Source organism: Phoxinus phoxinus (assembly GCF_949152265.1).
Source record: "Phoxinus phoxinus genome assembly, chromosome: 22".
Lineage (NCBI taxonomy): Eukaryota > Metazoa > Chordata > Actinopteri > Cypriniformes > Leuciscidae > Phoxinus > Phoxinus phoxinus.
The window spans coordinates 21,439,265-21,460,137 of NC_136897.1; the positions used below are offsets into that span (position 1 = coordinate 21,439,265).

General features: G+C 36.8%; 2 protein-coding genes across 17 annotated transcripts in view; one reads left to right on the forward strand and one right to left on the reverse strand.

Annotated features, from left to right (window-relative positions):
• map4k3a (mitogen-activated protein kinase kinase kinase kinase 3a) overlaps window positions 1-6,865 on the reverse strand; it is a 57,351-nt gene extending 50,486 nt beyond the window's left edge. For 8 of the 15 annotated variants that reach the window (XM_079597029.1, XM_079597017.1, XM_079597023.1 and 5 more), the window contains exon 1: window positions 6,566-6,846. In XM_079597029.1, coding sequence (XP_079453155.1) covers window positions 6,566-6,664 — 99 coding nt within the window. In that variant the 5' untranslated portion in view covers window positions 6,665-6,846. Of the gene's footprint in view, window positions 1-6,565 lie in introns of all 15 variants that reach the window. The other 7 variants (XM_079597020.1, XM_079597028.1, XM_079597021.1 and 4 more) reach the window with 2 other exon arrangements.
• A 4,517-nt stretch (window positions 6,866-11,382) lies between these two features.
• tmem178a (transmembrane protein 178a) lies at window positions 11,383-19,635 on the forward strand. 2 transcript variants are annotated; one of them, XM_079596744.1, is made up of 4 exons: window positions 11,383-12,208; window positions 14,888-15,001; window positions 16,727-16,864; window positions 18,334-19,635. In XM_079596744.1, the coding sequence occupies exons 1-4, from the start codon at window positions 11,797-11,799 to the stop codon at window positions 18,573-18,575; spliced, it is 906 nt and encodes a 301-aa protein (XP_079452870.1). In that variant the 5' UTR covers window positions 11,383-11,796; the 3' UTR covers window positions 18,576-19,635. The 2 variants fall into 2 exon arrangements, with proteins under 2 accessions (XP_079452870.1, XP_079452871.1); XM_079596745.1 differs by lacking the exon at window positions 11,383-12,208 and adding an exon at window positions 12,942-13,045.
• The last annotated feature ends 1,238 nt before the right edge of the window (window positions 19,636-20,873 follow it).

Below are 20,873 nucleotides of genomic sequence, written 5' to 3' on the forward strand. Positions count from 1 at the left end.
TTTCAGTCAGACTATTTTTCCATTCATATTTTTGTCATTGAAGATTTCTTAAATATAGTGTTTCTTGAAAGTATCGTCTTGTCTCGTTCTCGTGAACCCGATATCGTGTATCGTATAGTCTCATGAGCTAACTTAGTGTATCGTCACACCCCAAATTATTATAAGTATAGGCCTAAATAAAATTATATACAGTACACTACCAATCAACGGTTTAGGGTTGGGTTTATTTTTTTAATAAATAAATAATTTTATTCCATTTCAATTATTTCAAATAAATCCTGCAGAACTTTCTACTCGTAGAAACCGTGATAAAAAAAAAAATCCAGGATTCTTTAAGACAAAACGCAAAACAACTGTTTTCAACAATGATAATAACAAGAAATATTTATTGAGCACCATATCAGCATATTAGAATGATTTCTGAAGAATCATGTGACACTGAAGACTGAAGTAATGATGCTGAAAATGTAGCTTTGCCATCACAGGAATAAATTACATTTTAAAATAGAAAACAGCCATTTTAACTTGTAATAATATTTCACGAAATTACTTAAGTATTTTTGATCAAATAAATGCAGTCTGGATGAGCATAAGAGACTTCTCGTAAATATCTTACCTACCCCAAACTTTTGAATAAAAATATTTAGAGTTAAGATTAGGGCTGTAAACGATTAATCGCGATTAATCGAATCCAAAATAAAAGTTTGTGTTTACATAATATATGTGTGTGTATTGTGTATAATTATTTTGTATATATAAATACACACACATGCATGTATATATTTGAGAAATATTTGCATTTATATACTGCATATATATTTTTATATGATTTATATTAAATATATACATGCATGTGTATGTATTTATATATACAAAATAATTATACACCATACACACGTACACATATATTATGTAAACACAAACGTTTATTTTTGGATTTGATTAATCACGATTAATCGTTTACAGCCCTAGTTAAGATCCAGTAAATCCTATCCATTTTTATTCATAAGTTTATAAAAATAGGCTATATAACAAAAGCCACAATTCAACAGACATCAATATATCATTAGATTGTGAGTAAAACTGCGACAAAGGTATGAATAAGACTTGAATCGGTAGTATCAGCCAGTTAAATAAAATAATTGTTCAACTGGTATTCAGTTAGCCTACATGGTTCAATTCTTTTTCACATGATAATCAATATTAGAGCTGATTGTTCCAGTTAATGCCAGATAGGCTACATCTTATTTATCGGAGTATATTTAAATAGTCAGGACTATTGAAAGTCAGAGGTTGCGAGTGTCCCTAAACTAGCCGATACAAATCTCAGAAGCATGATAGTATTACAGGATGGAGCAGTGCCCAGTTGTTGAAACAGGTGAATAATTAATGATCATTTTTTCCCGACAAAGTCAATTCAGAAATGCCCTCACATCAGCTGCACAGCGATTCTGCACACATATAGGGCACACATATCACGGACACTCTATCATCTTGAATTTCATCCTGTCAGAATGTTTTCACAAATGCATGATGCAGGACACTTGGAGAACCATCTTCCTGTGTAATCTGTGTGATTGAAGGTGACTATTGCAATCGGGAATGACAGGATGAGTGGATTTCGTCTTTAAGGGGAACACAAGACTTCCTGGGTGTGAAGGATGAAAGAGATTATCCGAATAAAGGTGAAATCGTGACTTTAATCCAGTCAGGTCAAACCAAGGCAAGGCCTGGAATGGATGTTCCTTACATGAAGACAAGAAACTCCACAAACTCTGAGAAGGAAAACTATAAACTAATATGACTGGATTCACCAGATGTACGACGTGCAAGAGTTGTTTGTTCTTCAAAACGTAAGTGAAATCAAACCTCTCGGTCCAGAAATAAACAGATTTTGTTCTGCTGACAAGAACTAACATCTCCCCTGTTTGTTCTATCTGATGCATTTTAGTGTCTGGACTGAAATCAACCAGCATTCAGCTCTGCAGAACTACTGTTTAGACTGTCCTGGCCTTTTCGGGCAAACTCATGCAGTGAGAAGCCAAACTTCCAGTGAGAGAAAGGAATTTGTGTCTCTACAGGAGGCCAGGAAAAAGAATCAACACATTACAAAGTCACAAACACGCACAAATAGCGAGAGATTTGCTTCCACAATCGTCTTTCCACAGCAACCTCCTGAAAGAGAAGCGATGAATTCTGCCTCAAAGCATTACACCTCGCAGCACAGTTTAGACTCGCACTTATTCTTTTACCGATAAGTTTCTCACTCTCGGTTTCGTCCTCACACATATGGATCCCTTTGCTTTCTTTCCGTCGTTCGCTGCCGATTCCTCAGGCCGTAGACATAAAAATGGAATCAATACAAAACCACTCGAATGCAGGGAAGCCACAGAACTATCAAAATAGCCCCACCAAGGCTTGACACAAAGCCAATATATACTGATCAAACTGGGTAATTAGTCATATCCCTAGCCTTGACGCAGTAGGCTTTTTGTTCAATGCTTACTTTTGCTCAATCAATACTTTACATCTCTGTATGCTTTCAGGCCCTTTAAAATCCATCAGGTGCTTGCTGGCATTACATTTACTTCAAACTGTTAAGAAAAACAAGCAGACCCAGTAGACAAACAACCAGGAACAACACCTGTTGACAACAGTATGGTATTTAAATCAGCAAACCGTGCTGAAGCTACTGTCCTGCTCTTTTGAATAAAATAGGTTAAGGATGAAAGATAGTCAAATATTTAAAATATTTAAATTCTGTCATCTTTTACTTACCAAACCTGTATGACTTTTCTGCACACAAAAGATATTTTGTGATAAATTTCTTTTTTTCATACAATGAAAGTCAATTGGGTCCAACGTCGTTCCGGAAACGTTGATTCATTGCATGGACAAAAAAAACATTTATATTCATCAAAATGTCTTTTTTGTTCCACCGATGTTCATACGTTTGGAACGACAAGAGGAAGATTTTAGGGTAAACTTTCCTTTGAAGTAGGCTTGCAGCGATAGTCAGTAGGATTAAAAAGTACACTGTAAAAAAATATTTTCATGATTTGTTATCACAACTTTTTATCTTTTGTCAAATCAACTTCGATAACTAATGTGTGAAGATAACATACTATTTTGAGTTTCTGTTTATTAAACCATTCTTTTTATTACAACAAACTAAACATTTTAAGGCAACCAACCTTTTTTAAGTTAAACCAACATTTTTTTTTAACAGTGTAGTTAAAGACGCAAAAGTAGCGATAGCTCCATTCTTCCGTATTGTGACATACATCTGAGTGAAATGGATTATTGAAAAAGAAAACAATGGCGGTTGGGGACTTGAGATCTGAACGCAAGCTTGAGGTCGATTGTGAGGAAGGGGTGGGGTTTAAGCGAATGAAATGACTGGAGAAGTGTTGCATATATCACCAAAAAGAGGTTTGACATTTTCCCCAGAAAATCGACAACATTTTTATGATAAAAAAGTCTGAAAAAAGAAACATATCCAAGAATGAATTGTTCACAATAAGATCAGTTGTAACATGCATGTAGAATATGTGAATTTTCATTTAAATTTAACCATCTTTTGTTATATCACAGTCATTCGAAGTCTTAAACATTTGGACATTATGGTAATTTACCATCCTCTTTCTCCATCATCATTCTCATATGCCACTACATGCACCAATCAATTAAGAGTTCATTAAAATTGGTTGTAAACAACACAAAAAAAGCATTATCACACAAATTCTGTTCACAACTTTCTAGACATGAAGCACTGCATGATTGACTCAACAAAAAATTAATTACATTCAACTACTATATACACCAAAGAGGCCACATTCCCACCAATATTCAGAATATCGGTCAATCAATATGGGTTTCTAAATGACCGTCTCCTCCAATCTAGAATATTTGGTTACCTTCTTGATTACAGTTCATTATCAAGGAAAAACACCCAAGGACTGTAAATAGCCTAACGGCATATCTGTAGATGCACTGCACTCAATGCTGTTAAACCAGACAGTAGCCAACATAATCTGTTATTATCGGTTATCTAAAATCCTTCTAATCAGCAACAGAGTTTTACTTATCTTTTACATAATCCTAACACGCTCTAGATAAAACAAATAATCTTCTGGCAAATAAAGACTGACATGCTGCTCTTGACCTGAAGATAGGATGAAAGCAGACTAAATACAATTAATTATGTCTATGTGAAATAATTATGTAAATTTGTAAAAAGTTGGCCATGTGCAACCCTTCGCTCTTAAAAATAAAGGATCCAAAAGGGGGGTTTCACTGTAAAGAACATTTTGTGCAGGGGAAATATCCCATGGATGTTAAAGGTTCTTCAGGGAATCATTGATGCTAATGAAGAACCTTTATTTTTAAGAGTGTTGACTGACAGGTGAAAGTCTTGCAGGGTGACACTGACCTACCGCTTAAGCCTCACTCGGATAAAGCCTCGGATAATCCAGCACATTTCACACTACTTGTAAACAACTTCCAAGTTAACCACTCAAGACAACAGCCTCGGTGATCAACTGGCCAGCTGTCACCAAACCGATCTTTCTATAGCGCTTGAGTTAGATTCAGTGACAAGTTGACAACCACAGACTTAAGCGGTGATATTACAAGGCCTTCCTCAAATATTTGTCATCTCTCTTGCACAATTTTGCAACAACCCATGGGAGTGACACTGCAACAAAACCACATAATAATGTTATTCAGTCGTACTCAAACTGATGTGCAAGAAACTGGGAATAAACCTAACAAGTTGACAAGAAATCATGTCAAATTTGCAAACAGTTGATGAGTGTGCTTATCTGCACAATGTTTACAGAGTTTCACAGATCAGTGTTTTGATGCTACTTTTGTGTTTTTTAAAGGGAAATTAATAATGAAAAACAATAGGGCCTTCGCCTTTTCAAGGCTTGGGCCCTAATGAGACGAAACATTCAGCCTACTTTTCTGTTTTAAGGAAGGAAGAAAGCCATACAGTTTTAGGACAAAATAACAGTCAGCTAATTATGACAAAACCTCCATTTTTTTAATGAACTGTCCCTTTAAGTAGGCCTAAAGTTAAGATGGTTCGGATTAAAGGTGCACTCAGTAAAGCTGTATTCGAAATTGCATGTCTGAGTGTGTACTACATATTACGGGAGTAGGTCATGCAGGTACTTTACTAAATAGTAGGGAAGTATGCATATTTCCGATGCAGCCTAAACCTGCGTCCCGATGTGCATACTATTCATCCTAAATAAATAGTATGTGAGATTAGAATAAGTGTGTCCCAAAAGCATAGTATGTTGAAAAGAGTATGCCAAACGCCCTCGGATGGTCTACTATTTAAGGTAGATTTTCGAAGTGTGGATCTGTGCAAACTCTAACGGCTAATATTGCCCACAACCCACTGTGCATTGAAGGAGGACTTTGATCAGGATTACAAGGATGAAGAAAAAGTGTTAAAGGACTACAAACATGGCAGATGTGTGAGACCGACAGTTGAGTAGAGAGGTTTAGATGAAGAGGATTGAGTGACTAATAATCAACATTTAACCTGATAAAAAAATATGTATTTAATGTTATCCATGTTATATTACAAAAACAATATGAACTTTTATAAAGATCCGTTTGGCTATTAACTTTTAAATGCGCCATTATGCAAAAATATAAGGAGAGTTCTCTGCGTGAAAGACCCACGACTGTCTGGCACTCTGGCAGATCAACATGCTACTCCTTTTCTCTCCAATGTGATAGGAAATTAAATATGGAGCACCGTAAGTACTTTTCTTTCACAAAAAGAGTACATACTTTTAGGGCTTAGCATAAGTAGGTCAATTGGGACACACAGCATAAGGTTTTACTCTGTTCGGCTCTTATTTGTCTCAATTGTACCAGTGATTTAGTACTTTGTTCTGACACCTTTCGGTCTGGATGCATGAAGTTTGTTTGCTAACTGCTGCCGCATCGTAGCAGTTTTTTTTTTACTCCGTCTCATACTACACATCCATAAAATGTGCATTCTTGGATTCAACACATACTGATATACCAGGCTGAGTTGGTAGCCTACTTTGTACTGCTTGTTTATAGATTCAATTTCCCACTCAGCAATTGCTAAAGCGCTATAGAGTAAATACATTATTGTTATTTTTAATTTATAGTAATAGTAGTAGTCCAAAAACAGCATGACAGGTCCGGTCATGTGATGTCAACATGGCAGTGCCCATGAGAGACCCCCTCCAAGTAGAATTAAACAGCTTTTACTAGAAAAATTATAGGTCTGTAGTCTTCATATCATATTAATGTACAACATTTTAAACATATTTCTCCATAGTGCTATTAATTTCATTGAATGTCATTTTTTAATTCTCAAGAAAAATACGGAGTGCACCTTTAAGATCAGTGTCCCAGTCCACTTCAGAGAAGTACAATCTTTTTATGACTGTAGATACAATATTTAAACTACGATATGCCTCACATTGGCTTTATTCTAAAGATCGGGCCCTTTAAATGTGGACTGCACAGTCCAAAAGACGGGCCTTGTTTGTAGAAAACACATTTTTACCTTGTAAACATCCCCGTAGGTCCCGCTGCCTATCCTCTGGATAAGCTCGAAATCCTCTTGCGGATTTCGCCTGGACAGATCTGAACTAGAGTTCATCATGGGGAGTCCGGCCTCTGTATGTCAATGTTAGATTTGCTGGGAGCCCTGACACGGACGAAAGGAGAAAAACGGAAGAAGAAGAAAATAAACATACGGCGTCAGAAGGGAATCTCAGTCGCAGTACTTCACTAACTTTAACATGGCTTCCCGTGAGCTCTACTGCGCATGCGCCGCGCTCGTAGAGTGGAGAATGTCTGGAATGGGAGGATGAAGACAAGAGGAGGAGGATGGGCTGGGTCAGATGACCAGAAGCGCATAGGCACCAGCTGATAACCTGCTTCTGAGGAATATTTTACACACATCGTGTTCGAAACACTCTATTTGGAATGGCGTTTTATTTATTTCATTTTCTTCTTTTGAAGATTATATATGGTGACACTGGTTTGATTATTTGATAATTAGTTTGTCTTGTTTTCATATTTATTATTATCTTAAATATACGGCCTACAGTACACAAATAACTTTTAATTAAAAAGATGTGCTCTTTTGATCCAGTAAAAAGTAAAGAAATGGTTATGAAATAAATAAAAAACTGAATTATCCTATTATAGGCTACATTAATAAAATAAAACATGTCAATAAAACATAACATAGCCTATTCATAATAATTTATAACATACTTAAACTTAACAGAGAAGTAAAAACTTCCACTACAAACGTCTACTAGGCTACACCAAAAATAGAAACGAAGTATTAAATATAGAATAGAATAGAATAGAATAGAATAGAAAATAATATACTTTGTTTACGTAAACAGGGCAATAGTAAAAAAAAAAGTAGTTTTGATGACTTTATAAAATGTCCTTCCTTGCAAAGTTGTTTCCAGTGAGATTTTGTACAGAAATGTCCCATTATTGGTTGTAGTTGTTTTACATTTTAGTGTTTCGTAATGTATGTAACTTTCTGATCTGTGTGTGATGATAACAGTGATGGGTTGTGGTTTTCTGCACGGATTTTCTTCATTTCGAGAGTTAAACAAGGCAGTTTGAGCTGTTTTCTCACACATTTCTCTCCAAATATGTGACAAATCACTGACAGTTGACAGATTAACAGTTGTCAGGATTCTCCATGTGGTTGACTTACAAAACAGTCCCATACTTCTTCCTCCATCTTCTTCTCTTTCAGCTCAGACAGGATTGTGATTCAGCGCTATTTATTTCCGAATCACAGAGGAGTGTGTGCCAAGAGTGAGCTTCTGAACACATTTGTACTTACACCATGTGGTTGTTATGAAGGTTTTATGAGCCAGGACTATTCCGTCTAATTTATTTCTCAAATGCCAGGCACACATCCAGGATGCAATTTATTGACTGATTATTAAAGCATGCACTGGCACAGATCAAGGTCTCAGCATGACGGCAGTTATCAAACAACCAACGCACATACATGGCATGTATTAGAGAGGTATTATTTCCTGGCTGTTCTAGATATGTTTTCCAACCCATTGTTCAGGTTTTTAATGCAATGAGCATAATTGTATTCATTTTCAATTCCTCTCTATCTTTTGTGTGTCTGTTTATGTAATGCAGTGATGATGAGGGTTAATTTAATTATTTTTCTAATCAATCAGTTATCAATTTCTTAATATTTAATACAAATATGATTTGTTTGAAATAGATATTTAGCCATATTGTCCATATTGAGCCAATGACCATATTTAGCCAATGACCATATTGTCCTGGTTCATATCTGACTAATTTTAATCCACATACATGCATTGTAATGTCATATACACTCTTAAAAATAAAGGTTCTTTGTTTTATGGATTTATCTGGAAAAGATCACAACTCCTTTTGAATTGAATAATTGTATTTCTTATATTTTCAACTTTGCAAGCTTGGTCCACTATTAAAATATTATTTCATTATAAACAACCCTTATTCTCTCCTCGTTGGTGGTATGTGTCCTAAAATGGAATCATATTTTTTCTCACGGCAGCAAGCCGGAATAAATTACCGGATCTCTTCAAGGTAAATTCATAACCTTTAATAAGCTCATATTCCATTTCCATATTGCACAAAAAGATTTCTATAATTTTTTTTACAAGTTAGACACTGTATAGCTCTGGAACTGGTGGTAATTGTGGCTTTATGAGTATGGGCATGCTTACTGATCTTACATTGGGTTTGATATTGACACTGTCTCATGGGAAAACATCAATAAACTCCCATCTATTTCTGTCTGCAACAAATTCAGAGAAATGCAGTTTAATACATCAGGCTTATGTCACCAGAAAATTTAACAAACAGGTGTCACGTAATTGTATGAAGTGCAAACATTCCCTTGGTACACTTTTCCTTTGTTTGTGAGAATGTAATAAGCACTTTTTGGCTTTCGATCTGCAAGGCCCTGTCAGACGTGTGTTTACTTGGCATTTTCCCCCCTCCCTTTGAGGAACACAAAGACATTGTCCATCCTTTGCTGATGTTGGCCAAGAAGGCCATTATGAACAAATGGGTTGGAGATAGCCTTCCATTATAGGGATTGGCTATGATAGGATCTTATATCTTTAGAAAAAATCTTATGAGCAAACTCATGTCATTTAATAAAATGTGGAAAGAATCATTGAAGTCTCTAGGGATTAGTGAAGATTACAGAATGTATCCATAATGGGACAATTGTTTATAGGCCTTTGGTTGTGGATGTCTGGATATGTGTTTTCCTCCATTTTGTTATAATGAACATAATGCATGTATCTCCCTTTTTTATTATTATCATTATTATTATTACTAGTATTATTATATCATTTGGTTTGATATAGTTTAGTTTAGCTTGTGTTTTTGATTGACGAGGACAGTATCAATAAAAAAATATCAATTTAAAAAAAAAAAAGGTTCTTATGTCGTTAAAGGAGAACTCCGGTCAATTTTAACATTGAGCTCAATTTTTAGTAAATTTGGAGTGCTGTCAATACAGAGAACAACGACAAAAATCGGTGTTGCCTACACCGTGTTATCCTCTTTTTAAAATGTACACCCTATTGACTTGAATGGGGCAAGTTTTAAACTTAACCAGTTCTTAGTCTTATCATCCTTGATGTGTCATTACAAGTGCCCAGCCATGTTGAGTGATTCCTTAAGAGTGAACACGAGTGAATCTGACTGCAGTAGATGTGAAAAATATGAATAAAAATGATGTTATATCAGCCAGCGCAAATACCTGTATTTAGTTCCTGTTTTCGGTCGAAGTCCAAAGTAGTCGATTGTCGAGTTCACGCGCATAGGTTTAGTTACTATGATCACGCGCGTGAACTCGACAATTGACTACTTTGGACTTCCACCGAAAACAGGAACTAAATACAGGTATTTGCGCTGGCTGATATAACATCATTTTTATTCATATTTTTCACATCTACTGCAGTCAGATTCACTCGTGTTCACTCTTAAGGAATCACTCAACATGGCTGGGCACTTGTATGACACATCAAATATGTTAAGAGGATAAAAGCAGGTTTAAAACTTGCCCCATTCAAGTCAATAGGGTGCAAATTTTAAAAATAGGATAACACAGTGTAGGCAACACCGATTTTTTTCGTTGTTCTCTGTATTGGCAGCACTCCAAATTTACTAAAAATTTAGCTCAATGTTAAAATTGACCGGAGTTCTCCTTTAAAGGTAGGGTAGGTCAGAATTGTCTAAAAAAACTTTTATTCAAATTTGTTTAAACTGTCTTTATATACCAATACATAATTAAAATGCAAGTACTCTGAAATAGAGAGTATAAAAAACTGAGTGACTCTAGTGTATTTAATCTTCAATAAACACAGCTCATTAATTACATTCACTCCCACCTAAAAACGGGTGCGCGACTGCGCGCACGTGGGCAGAGCCAATAATAGCAGCGGTAGTCATGGCGACGGAGAGTGACAGTCGCGCAAGCCAATCACTTGTTTCGTCCCGAATGGAATTAATGAGCTGTGTTTTTTGAAGATTAAATACACTAGAGTCACTCAATTTTTATACTCTCTTTTTCAAAGTACTTATTTTAATTATGTATAGGTATATAAAGACAGTTTAAGCCAATTTGAAAAAAAGTTCTTTAGACAATTCTTACCTACACAACCTTTAATGGTTCGATGAAGAAACTTTAACATTAATGGAAGCTTTTCATTCCACAAAAAGGAATGTGGAACATGGTTCTTTAGATTATTAAAATGTTCTTCACACTAAGAAAAAAATTTTTTTTAAGAGCTGTTCACAGAAAGATTATTTGGGGAACTCAAAAATTGTCATTTTATGACATTACTGTTACGCCCTATACTCCCAACACCCATTCTAACCTTTATTTTTATGAGTATTTTGACCTTGTTATGAAAGTCATAATTTGTTCAGGTCTAACGGAGTAACTAAATAAAAACCTCTTCATTCCCAAATATTGTGTAAACTCATGTATTCGAGGGACAAGGGAAGCATTTTTTTTTATATATAAATCAAACTACTTGTAAAAGATGGTTGGCAATAATGTTATTAAATGGATGCAAGTAGCCTATTGCATTAAAATATTGATAATTTGTATCATATCAGACATTGACCCTAAAATAGCTATTGTTTGTTAGAACATAGCTACTGGAAAACATTTATTCAGAATATTTTGCCGTCTAATCAAGTTCTTAATTAGTTTTTTTCCTTTGCATAATGGTCTTCTGCTGCATTGATGTTTGCCTGATCAAACTGTAGTCACCATCATCATCACCATCATCATCATCATCATAACAGTTCAGTCGCGCGCTTGCAGGAAACCGCCTCGCCTGTATCCTTGACACACCCATAGCTATTGTTGGCACAGCAGGCGCGCGACAACCTTGACATTCCCACACGCGCGTTCAGTTGCACGATGAAATCTTGGTCTACGTGGATGCATCATCCTTTTCAGGAAAAGGAAAGTAAGACAAGCGGCTACTGCGGATAAAGGAAGATGTACAAACGACGAACGGAGTGCAGGTAAACACACACGCACGGACGACCATCGCGCATCCCATACAGATGCCCACAGTACCGCACGCGCAGACACACTCCGCTCATTCACCTGTAATGACAGATCGCTGCTCAAAGCGGCGCATTGTCCCGGAATAAGGCGAGGAAAGTACGCTTCATGTGAGAGATGACTGAGTGAGTTGCGCGGATGTTGGAGACATGGAGAAACGGGCTCTTGTAACGGCGATCAGCTTGTCCATGAGCCTGCTCGCGCTCATGCTGCTGGTCACGGCGATCTTTACCGACCACTGGTACGAAACCGACACCAGGAGACACAAGGAGAACTGCGACCAGTACGGCTCGGAGTCCAACGATCAGAAGAACCGGGAGATGCCCATCTATCACCTGCCTTTGGTGGACAGTGGGAATGCGAAGCGTAACCTGGCTCCCATGAAGCCCATCCATGTAGGGAGTCGAGAAGAGGAACTGTTGGAGAACTGGAGGGCGATTTTGGGCATGGGCATTTTGGAGACGGAGTGCGGGCGCCCGCTCTTCTCCACCTACTTTGGACTTTGGAGAAAATGCTACTTCCAGGGAATGGACGGGGATATTGACAAACTCGTTTTTAAGGGTAAGACCTGGGTGGAAAGTTAATTTAAACGCAAAAAATATATATTTTTATAGCTATCATACCAGAAACGAACAATATTGATGAAGTTCAGTTCTGTTAGGGTTCTCAAATCTGTATTCTTTCTACAGCTACAATAACCTGACAGTGTTTTCTGCATTGAATCTACAGCGCGAAACACGCGCGACTAGTGTTATCCGATTCTCGAACGCATGACTCTTATGAGTCGGTTCTTTTTAGTTGAATCAAAACATACAGCGGCACTAGTGTAGTTCGATTCCTGAACGAATGATTCTGATGAGCCGTTTCTTTTCAGAGTATGAAACAGAGAGCGCGACCACAGAAGTCAGAACAAATGATTCTTATGAGAGGTTCTTTTCAGCGAATAAGAACACGCTATTAGCTTCAATCCGAAATTGTTACTCAAGAATCGTGACGTTTAAATCAGTGCAGTGCAGCTTCTGACTGATTATTTAACGTATTTGATAACTTGCATTTAAAGATGCACTATATCTGAATCTTATTGTGACAAGTAGCCTACCTATAGTGCATTAATAAATTAATGTGTTTTTTTATTTATTTATTTATTATAAAATGTTAGGATTGCACTGCCTAATTATGCCGGCTCTATAAAGAGAAAAACAGAGTGAATATAAAAAAGTGTTTTTTGTGGGGGGAGGGATGGATGGTTAATATTAAGTGATCGAATTGTTAATTCCTTGCCATTGCCATCGGTCGTTCTGACTGTGTGATAGACGCTTTTGAGTGTGCAGGCTTTGTGTTTGTGAATGATGATGATGATGATGATGGTCTGCATGGTGTGTTGCGTCAAAAACATAGGTGAGTGTGGATGAATATAGCTGCTTATGCATACTCGTTTCCTGGAAGAAATATCGATTTAATCCTTTTTGTTCTGACACTTATCCAAACTTAAGCTTAATGGACTTTTTGCTGACACTAGTGCCTGACATTTTTTGTCTCTCTCTCTTGACCTGTTTATTTTACTGCAAAGGCACTTTCTGCAAATCAATTTCATGCATGATAGATCTCAACAGAACAAAACTTTATTAAATTGCCAACCAAGCCAGCTGTTTCGCAAAAGTTTCCTTTGAAAGAAATGAAAGTCTCAAGGTGGAAAAAAAAGCACTGGAAATGAGTGATGATGATTCATAGTCAATACAGATTACAGAGATCTGATCATGTCAAGATTAAAAGCGGAAGCTGTGTGCCACCTTGCATTTAAATCAAGCCCAAAGCCACAGATCACTTGACCTTCAGCACCCAGGCTTTGATTTGTGCCACAGTCTATTACTGTGAGTCCCCGAATCAGCCCATCAAAGAAGAAAGGCACTCAAGAGCTTCTCATCAGATCACAATGCCAACCGGAAGATCAAAATTCCCTTTATTTCTGCTCCTCAGTTGTGACTTGATGTTTGATGTTAGTAACATTTACAATATTTAGGAGTACACTTTATTATAAAATAATAATTATTCCATTTCATGACAATATTAGTATGATTACAACCCACATACTTCCAGATCAGCATTTTTTAAATACTGTATTTTTTAAAAACTATCTATAGGCATATGTAATATATATATATATATATATATATATATATATATATATATATATATATATATTTATTATAAGATGGCTTGTTTACAGTAATATATGCTAGAACAAAGAGAAGCAAATTTATTTTACATGGTTCTAACATATTGTTCTAATAATATGTGTGTATATACACACAAATATACAAAATTAAATTATTTAAATAAATCTTTATTCTATAAAATATATATAAGTATATATATATATATATATATAGGCCTACATATGTGTGTGTGTGTGTGTGTGTGTGTGTGTGTGTGTGTGTGTGTGTGTGTGTGTGTGTGTGTGTGTGTGTGTGTGTGTGTGTGTGTGTGTGTGTGTGTGTGTGTGTGTTAAAAATATATATTTCAAAATGTTTTATTAGATAGAAAGTGCTGTTTGTGAGAGCAATCTTTAAAATAAATCTCTGACAAAAACCTTAGGCAGTAATAATCACGATAGGCAAAGACATGGGAAACTGGTTAACAGGTTGGGAATATAAGTACATGGCTGCAACTTAATATCCCTGTGATAAAACCTATACAGAGTTGAATTCATTAGCGAATACAGAAGTGCACATCTAGCCTTTTTTCCGAGGTTTCTCACTGGCTTGGCTCTGAATTAAACGTAGTCATTTCAATTTCACTGAATTCATTTTTCAAGTGTCATGTAGCTGACCGTAACCCAGACAGTGTCTTCCTACTTTACTATGCATCTCAAGCTCGCTGCATGATTACTGCAGTCTTTACTCAGCTCACAACGCCTGCCAAATCTGTGGGGTATGGTGTGAACCCAGGCGGAAATAATGACAGAAGGTCACTCTGTCGGGGAGGCGGTGTTTCAGCAGTGCTTGGCTCTACACTCGCTCTTGGCCCGGCGCTGGAACGTCCAGGGAAAGACAAACAAAACCAATAAAGTAGCGGAGATTAGTGCACTGCAAGGATTTGAAGGTGAAGCAAGAAGGTGTTTCTTATGAACAATAGTATCACATGCCAGGAGATTTGGGAGGGATTTCATTGGTAAGACCTTTACAAAGCTGCATCTGAAGGGCAGAGTTTGTCCTAAACGAGTGTGTGATCCCTGTGCAGGTATTGCAGAACGATGCACATCTGTCAAGTACCATTTCTCCCAACCCATTAGACTCAGGAACATCCCTCTCAACCTGACAAGGACCATACAGCAGGACGAGTGGCACCTCTTACGTAAGTCTCCCAAAGCTTCCTCGCTGCCTTGTGTAGCTCTTGATATGCGTTGAATGTTAAGCAGTGCATGCAAGCTGAAGTTATGTGTGCTTTGCATAGGGAAAACTGTGCAGTGCAATATATATAAAAATACCGAAGGATGATGGGAAGGACGCCTGCAGTGGAAGTATTTGCTCTGACAATGATTTATGATTCTACTAAATTCAGTTACATGTATTTATATTGTGCATATTGTCAATGCACATTGTATACATGAAGTTGTGAAGGACCATACTGAGGATCTGGATTTTTATAAGATAAAAACATTTATTTGACAGGAAATTAACATGTTATTTGGTATTAGCACACTGTAAAAAGAGATCAGTTGACTTAACTTAAAAAAGTGAGTAAACCCGTTGCCTTAAAATTATTCGGTAATAAACTTCATGCGAAATTGAAAAAATTAAGTAATGTGAACTTGACAATTCCACATCAATTATTTTGTTCAATTACGCATTAAGTTTACTTACTTAAGGCAACGGGTTTCATCACTTTTTTTAAGTTAAGTCAACTAATCACTTTTTTACAAAATATAACAGATTAATAAACTCAATATAATCAATGTATTTAATTTTCATTAATTGATATTTATGGGGTGGAAAATAAAAACAGGCCTATTATAATGTTAACCTTTTCTATAATATGTGCTTCCTACACTCTTAGAAAAAAGATTCAAATGGGGTTCTTAACTCAATAATAAATAATTAAATTATTACATTATACTTTCATGTTTAACGGGTTATTTAAAAAAAATATATAGTGATAAAGTATGTTTAATTCATTACATTTTATCAAAATAAAAAAATAATTAAATCAAAATGAATGAATTAAAACTAAATCCACGTAAAATGACTCCATGATGGGAACGATTAAACACCTGACAGAATATAGAACCTTTTCTTCTAAAAGTGATTATGTTTTCTTTTTTACCCATAAAACGTTAGTGTATATTTATTCAGTTTTTCTCTTCTGGAAAAACTGCCCAAAAACCAATGAAATGCTCTCAACCAATCAAATGCTCTCTAGAATCCCATCAGTTAGCAATAGCAAATATGGGTACACAAGTGTGACTTTAACTAAAGGTACTGGCTATTGAATTAAATTATATTCGATCCCTTAAATTATAAGATAGACATGCCATTGGGTGCTATTGTTCCTTTCCACAATAAGAATACAGCTCATGTGTTTTGTGCTAATGCGGTTATTGCATTTCCTGTCATTAATATGCAATCATCATAACCTTTTCTTGCATCTCCATGATAAGATTATGTGCCCCACGGTACTGTTTTGTGTACACAAACTTGGTCAAATGTAATTTTCTGTTGGAAGGAATGTTATTAGCTCTTGTGATGTTGTAACGGGGCAAGTCTCAAGGGAGCTTGCAAGCCTTAATTACAGCCCTCGTTAAAATGCCTCCTAATTAAGCTTTTCTTCCTCCATGCATGAGTCCCAATCAGATTCTATAATGTGATTTAATGTGATATACCTCCAAATAAAACTTACTGAATCAATATCTGCATTGATCAGCAGCTCCAAAACTTTGCATGCATGGAACCAGAAGCGACTGATCCCACACAGCTCAGTGAAAGTTCCTAATAATAAGGTGTTACCCATAGCTGTATAGTGTGAGTTGTTGGCTAAGTGGGTGGTAGTCATGGAAACAGTGTGTTTTTCTGTGGTGTTCAGATCTGCGGCGCATCACGGCAGGGTTCTTGGGCATGGCTGCTGCTGTAATGCTGTGTGGAAGCATTGTGGCCGCCGTGGGATTTTTCTGGGAGGAAAGCCTCACCCAGCATGTGTCTGGACTCCTGTTCCTCATGGCAGGTAAACAATTCTGCTTATTCGGACTTATTAACTTTCTCCTCTTTTTCCTTGGATACTTGTTACTCGTTTTGCCAAGTCGCAAGCTTTCTCGTAGGTGGTTCTCTTTCCTTTCCAAGTTGTTGTCTACCTTGTTCATTCTCCCACGTCTCTCCTTCTGTCTTACTTCCCTTGTCTTGTTGCTATATATATATATATATATATATACATATATATATATATGTGCACGTGTGTGTGTGAGCAAGACAAGAAATATATATATTATGTATCCATGTATAAATTATATGTAGATGTATATTAGTAGTGGAGATTTTTCAGTGACTCTTTCCGCAGGTCACATCATTAAATCAGTAAATAAATGTTTTTGTAAGTGAATTTCAACTGATTCGTTCAAAACTTTTACAGGAATTCAGGAGGTGTCTGGTTGCATCCAAAACAGGCATACTGTCTTGAATAAGTAATTACTTTGTGACGCATTCAATGGTCACTTTACTATCCCATGACGCCACAGGAGATGATTTGGCGGGATGAGGTTGAATGGCAGTGAAGCGACGCAACTGACGCTGGTCACGTGACAGTAACAACATGGCGGATAGTGCGCTGTGTCTGAAATTGTGTACGGTACTACATTTGAATTTACTTTGCGACTGTTAAAAAATACGGTCTATGATAATATAGTATGAATATGGGTAATATTGATCAAATTTGGACGTACTACATCCGCCATGTTGTTACTGTCACGTGAACAACCAGCGTCAGTTGCGTCGCTTCACTTCCATTCATAAATCCCCTCCCGCGGCCTCACAGGATAGTAAAGTGTCCATGAATGTGCACTTCAGAATCTCGCCATAAGTAGTACTGTAGGTTATTCAGGGACTTTTCGCCTACTGTTTTTTCCAATACTATTCGGACATCCTTCAGAAATGTGGCCATAGCCTTGTGGACATCTGCAGCGGTCCCAGCTCGAGGTCCTTTCCTGGTCCTGTTCCCCTCTCTCCTCCCATTGCTTCATGTCTTCTCTACACTCTTCTATCTAATAAAGGCAAAAACATAACTATTTGGAAAAGCAGACTAAAAAAAGCGTGTCTAAAATTAAAAATTCGCTGTGTCTAAATACAATATGCCTACTTCCATACTTATACTAGTATACAAAAAAAAAAAAAACAGTAAACCAAAAGAGTAGTATGTCCGAATTTATAGTATTCAAAAAACAGTAAGTTAAAAGTACTAAAAACCAATAATCATTTTTAATAAAAATTAAGAAATTGTTAACTGATTGATTTGAATAATCACTAAAACAAACAACCCTCATTGAGCTATCACTGCATTACATAAATAAACAATAATTCCTCCAATTATAATTCCTCTCTCTCACTCTTTTTATATCACATGAGTTGAAGAGTTCAGATGTTTGTTTTTCTTCTTCTCATGTGTGTTGGATCAGTAACCTCAAAGGTTCTTCTTTCCCACAGGAATCTTTTGCACAATCTCACTGTGCACCTACGCAGCCAGTGTCTCATACGACCTATCCAGGAACCCTCCTTTCATCTACGGTCTGCCCGGTGACGTAGACCACGGGTACGGATGGTCCATCTTCTGTGCATGGGTCAGTCTGGGCCTAACAGTGGCGTCAGGCTGTATCTGCACAACTTATCCCTTCTTGAGCCGCACAAAGGCTCTTCGCTCCAAAACGGCAAGGGAGTCATCTGTATGAGCGCCCCCTGTGGCCTGGAGGACTCGGCAAAACATTAATCAGCACTTGGCGCTTTAGGAAAACAGATTCAAGTGGGACTTCATGCTGTATGGAGCAGTTTTGAATGTCTTGTAGATTTCTGATCCCTGCTCTTATGAGATTGTGTTGATGTTATACAGAACGAAAGACAAGACTGTTGGATTTCCTGTGTGTCTTCTACACACATTTGCTTACAAATCTCACACACGTAAAAAAAAAGAAAATACACACAAATATACAGTATGTGTGAATATAGCGATCAAAACCTTTGATTTGAAATGGGTATGTGTATGTTTTTGGGGTTGTTGTGATGCAGTCATTCTCTGGATCAGGTGACACTTAGGATCTGAGCCACAGTTTTTTATGCAAACCATCTGAAATTCAAATGATTGCTCTGATCATGGTCAGTATTATTTTTTTATTATGTGATTAAAGCATATGTTTTGGTTTCCCAACCACGTGCAAATGGATACAAGTCGACTAACCATTGGCTCAAAAAAATGAAAGCTGACATTTCAAATTAAAAAACAGCTAAAGAATTCAATCAGGGATGAACAGGACGCTTCATGTCACCACATCAGACAAATGTATAAAGGCATGATTGCATATAGCCTATATCACCTCTGGGTAACAGCTGGTGGCCGATATTCAAAAAGATCAAAGAGAAGTCTTGAGATCTAAGATGTGGATATGCAATTTCGTGATTGGATGAAATGTCTCTGAAGATTCCCGAACTCGAACGCAATCGTAACATGGCAGCATGCTTAAAGTGGATGCTCTCGAATACCAGCCTCGCTCATGAAAGGCCTCTCATGACGTCACGTCATTGCTGAAAATACAAATCCTTCACTTCTACGAAGCAACGCTAATATGAAGCGACGAGGATTATATTAACTGCAGGATGTTGTTTTCCAAACTGAGCCACAAAAACAGTAACATAGCCCTGAAACTGTACTGTTTGCCTCAACACTTCTACTGTGTTTCTGAACGTGTATCGTAAATAAAATATCATAATGATGAAATAAAGGTCTATGAAGAAACCAAACTTTTTCGTGTGAACTTCAGCAGTATTTCGGCTTGTTATACGTGCTATTCTTTTTGTCACACATATGGTGACTTGTTTTAAGCAGTGCCAGCATGTTTTCTGCTTTCTCTTTTTCAGGAAGAATACTAGGCCACCTGTGCAGAAATATTAAACAATGCCATTCATCTCACCTCACATAGGCTAGCTATTGGCTATGATGTATTATTCAAGAAAAGCAGTTTATAATGAGCAAAACTGAAGCTAAAAATAATTAGTGTAGCAAATGTGTTGATGATAGCCTATATTATGAATACAATTGGGGGGGGGGGGGGGGGGGGGGGTTCAATTTTGATACCCAATTTATTTTGAGTGCCATGGTCCTGTGTATATACAGGACCATACTGGACTAAATATAGGCTATGGCTATCTATATATATATATATAGGCTATATATATTTAACTTTAATTTATTTTTATTTTAGTTTTAGTCATTTTAGTACTTCATTTCAAGTAGGCTACACGTTTCAAGTCTTTCATCTATGTCTTTCACACTACAAGATTTTGAGCCCGATTTGCAAATTAACGAGCTGAAAACACTAAAACGTTCGCTGACACCTCGCTGAGGCCAAACAAATATCTAGCATGCTAAATATCTGGACTGGAGCTGTCGGCCGACTCAATAGCCTGTGGTGTCACGTGTCGTGACGAGCAACAGCCAATGAGAGAACAAGGCATTGGTTGAGGAGGTCACCGAAAGAAAAGCTGCGGCAGCACCAGCACCAGCAATAGCTTCAAGAAAAGTTTCGACCCAATAAATTGAGCTTTTTCAAAACATGTTTTATTCACCATCAACTCTCCCTGTAGCACAGCATAGGCATGGGTGCATGGCGAGGGGCTAGCGAAGCTTCAGCATCCCCAAGAAAGACCAAATCACCCCGATAGCAATAATTTCTGGATTATTATAATCCATAATCTAATTAATAGGCCTATATAATTATATATTGACATAATAGCCGTTATTTCGATAAAATATCTCGTTATTCCGACATAATAATTCGTTATTTCGACATCATATCTGTTATTTCGACATAATATCTAGTTTTTCGATATAATAAGGGGACATTCTAATCTGCATTAAGCCACATTAAAGGTAGGGTAGGTAGGATTTATATAAAAACTTTTTACCAAATTTGATTAAACTTTCTATATATATCAATGCATAATTAAAATGTAAGTACTCTGATAAAAAGAGTATA

What these genes read in the sequence shown, in the direction of transcription:
- tmem178a (XM_079596744.1), top strand. Translation starts at nt 11,797, where the DNA reads ATGGAGAAACGGGCTCTTGTAACGGCGATCAGCTTGTCCATGAGCCTG. An exon ending in GGACGAGTGGCACCTCTTAC is followed by an intron (nt 15,002 to 16,726) that starts GTAAGTCTCCCA and finishes TGTGGTGTTCAG; the next exon opens with ATCTGCGGCGCATCACGGCA. An exon ending in ACTCCTGTTCCTCATGGCAG is followed by an intron (nt 16,865 to 18,333) that starts GTAAACAATTCT and finishes TCTTTCCCACAG; the next exon opens with GAATCTTTTGCACAATCTCA.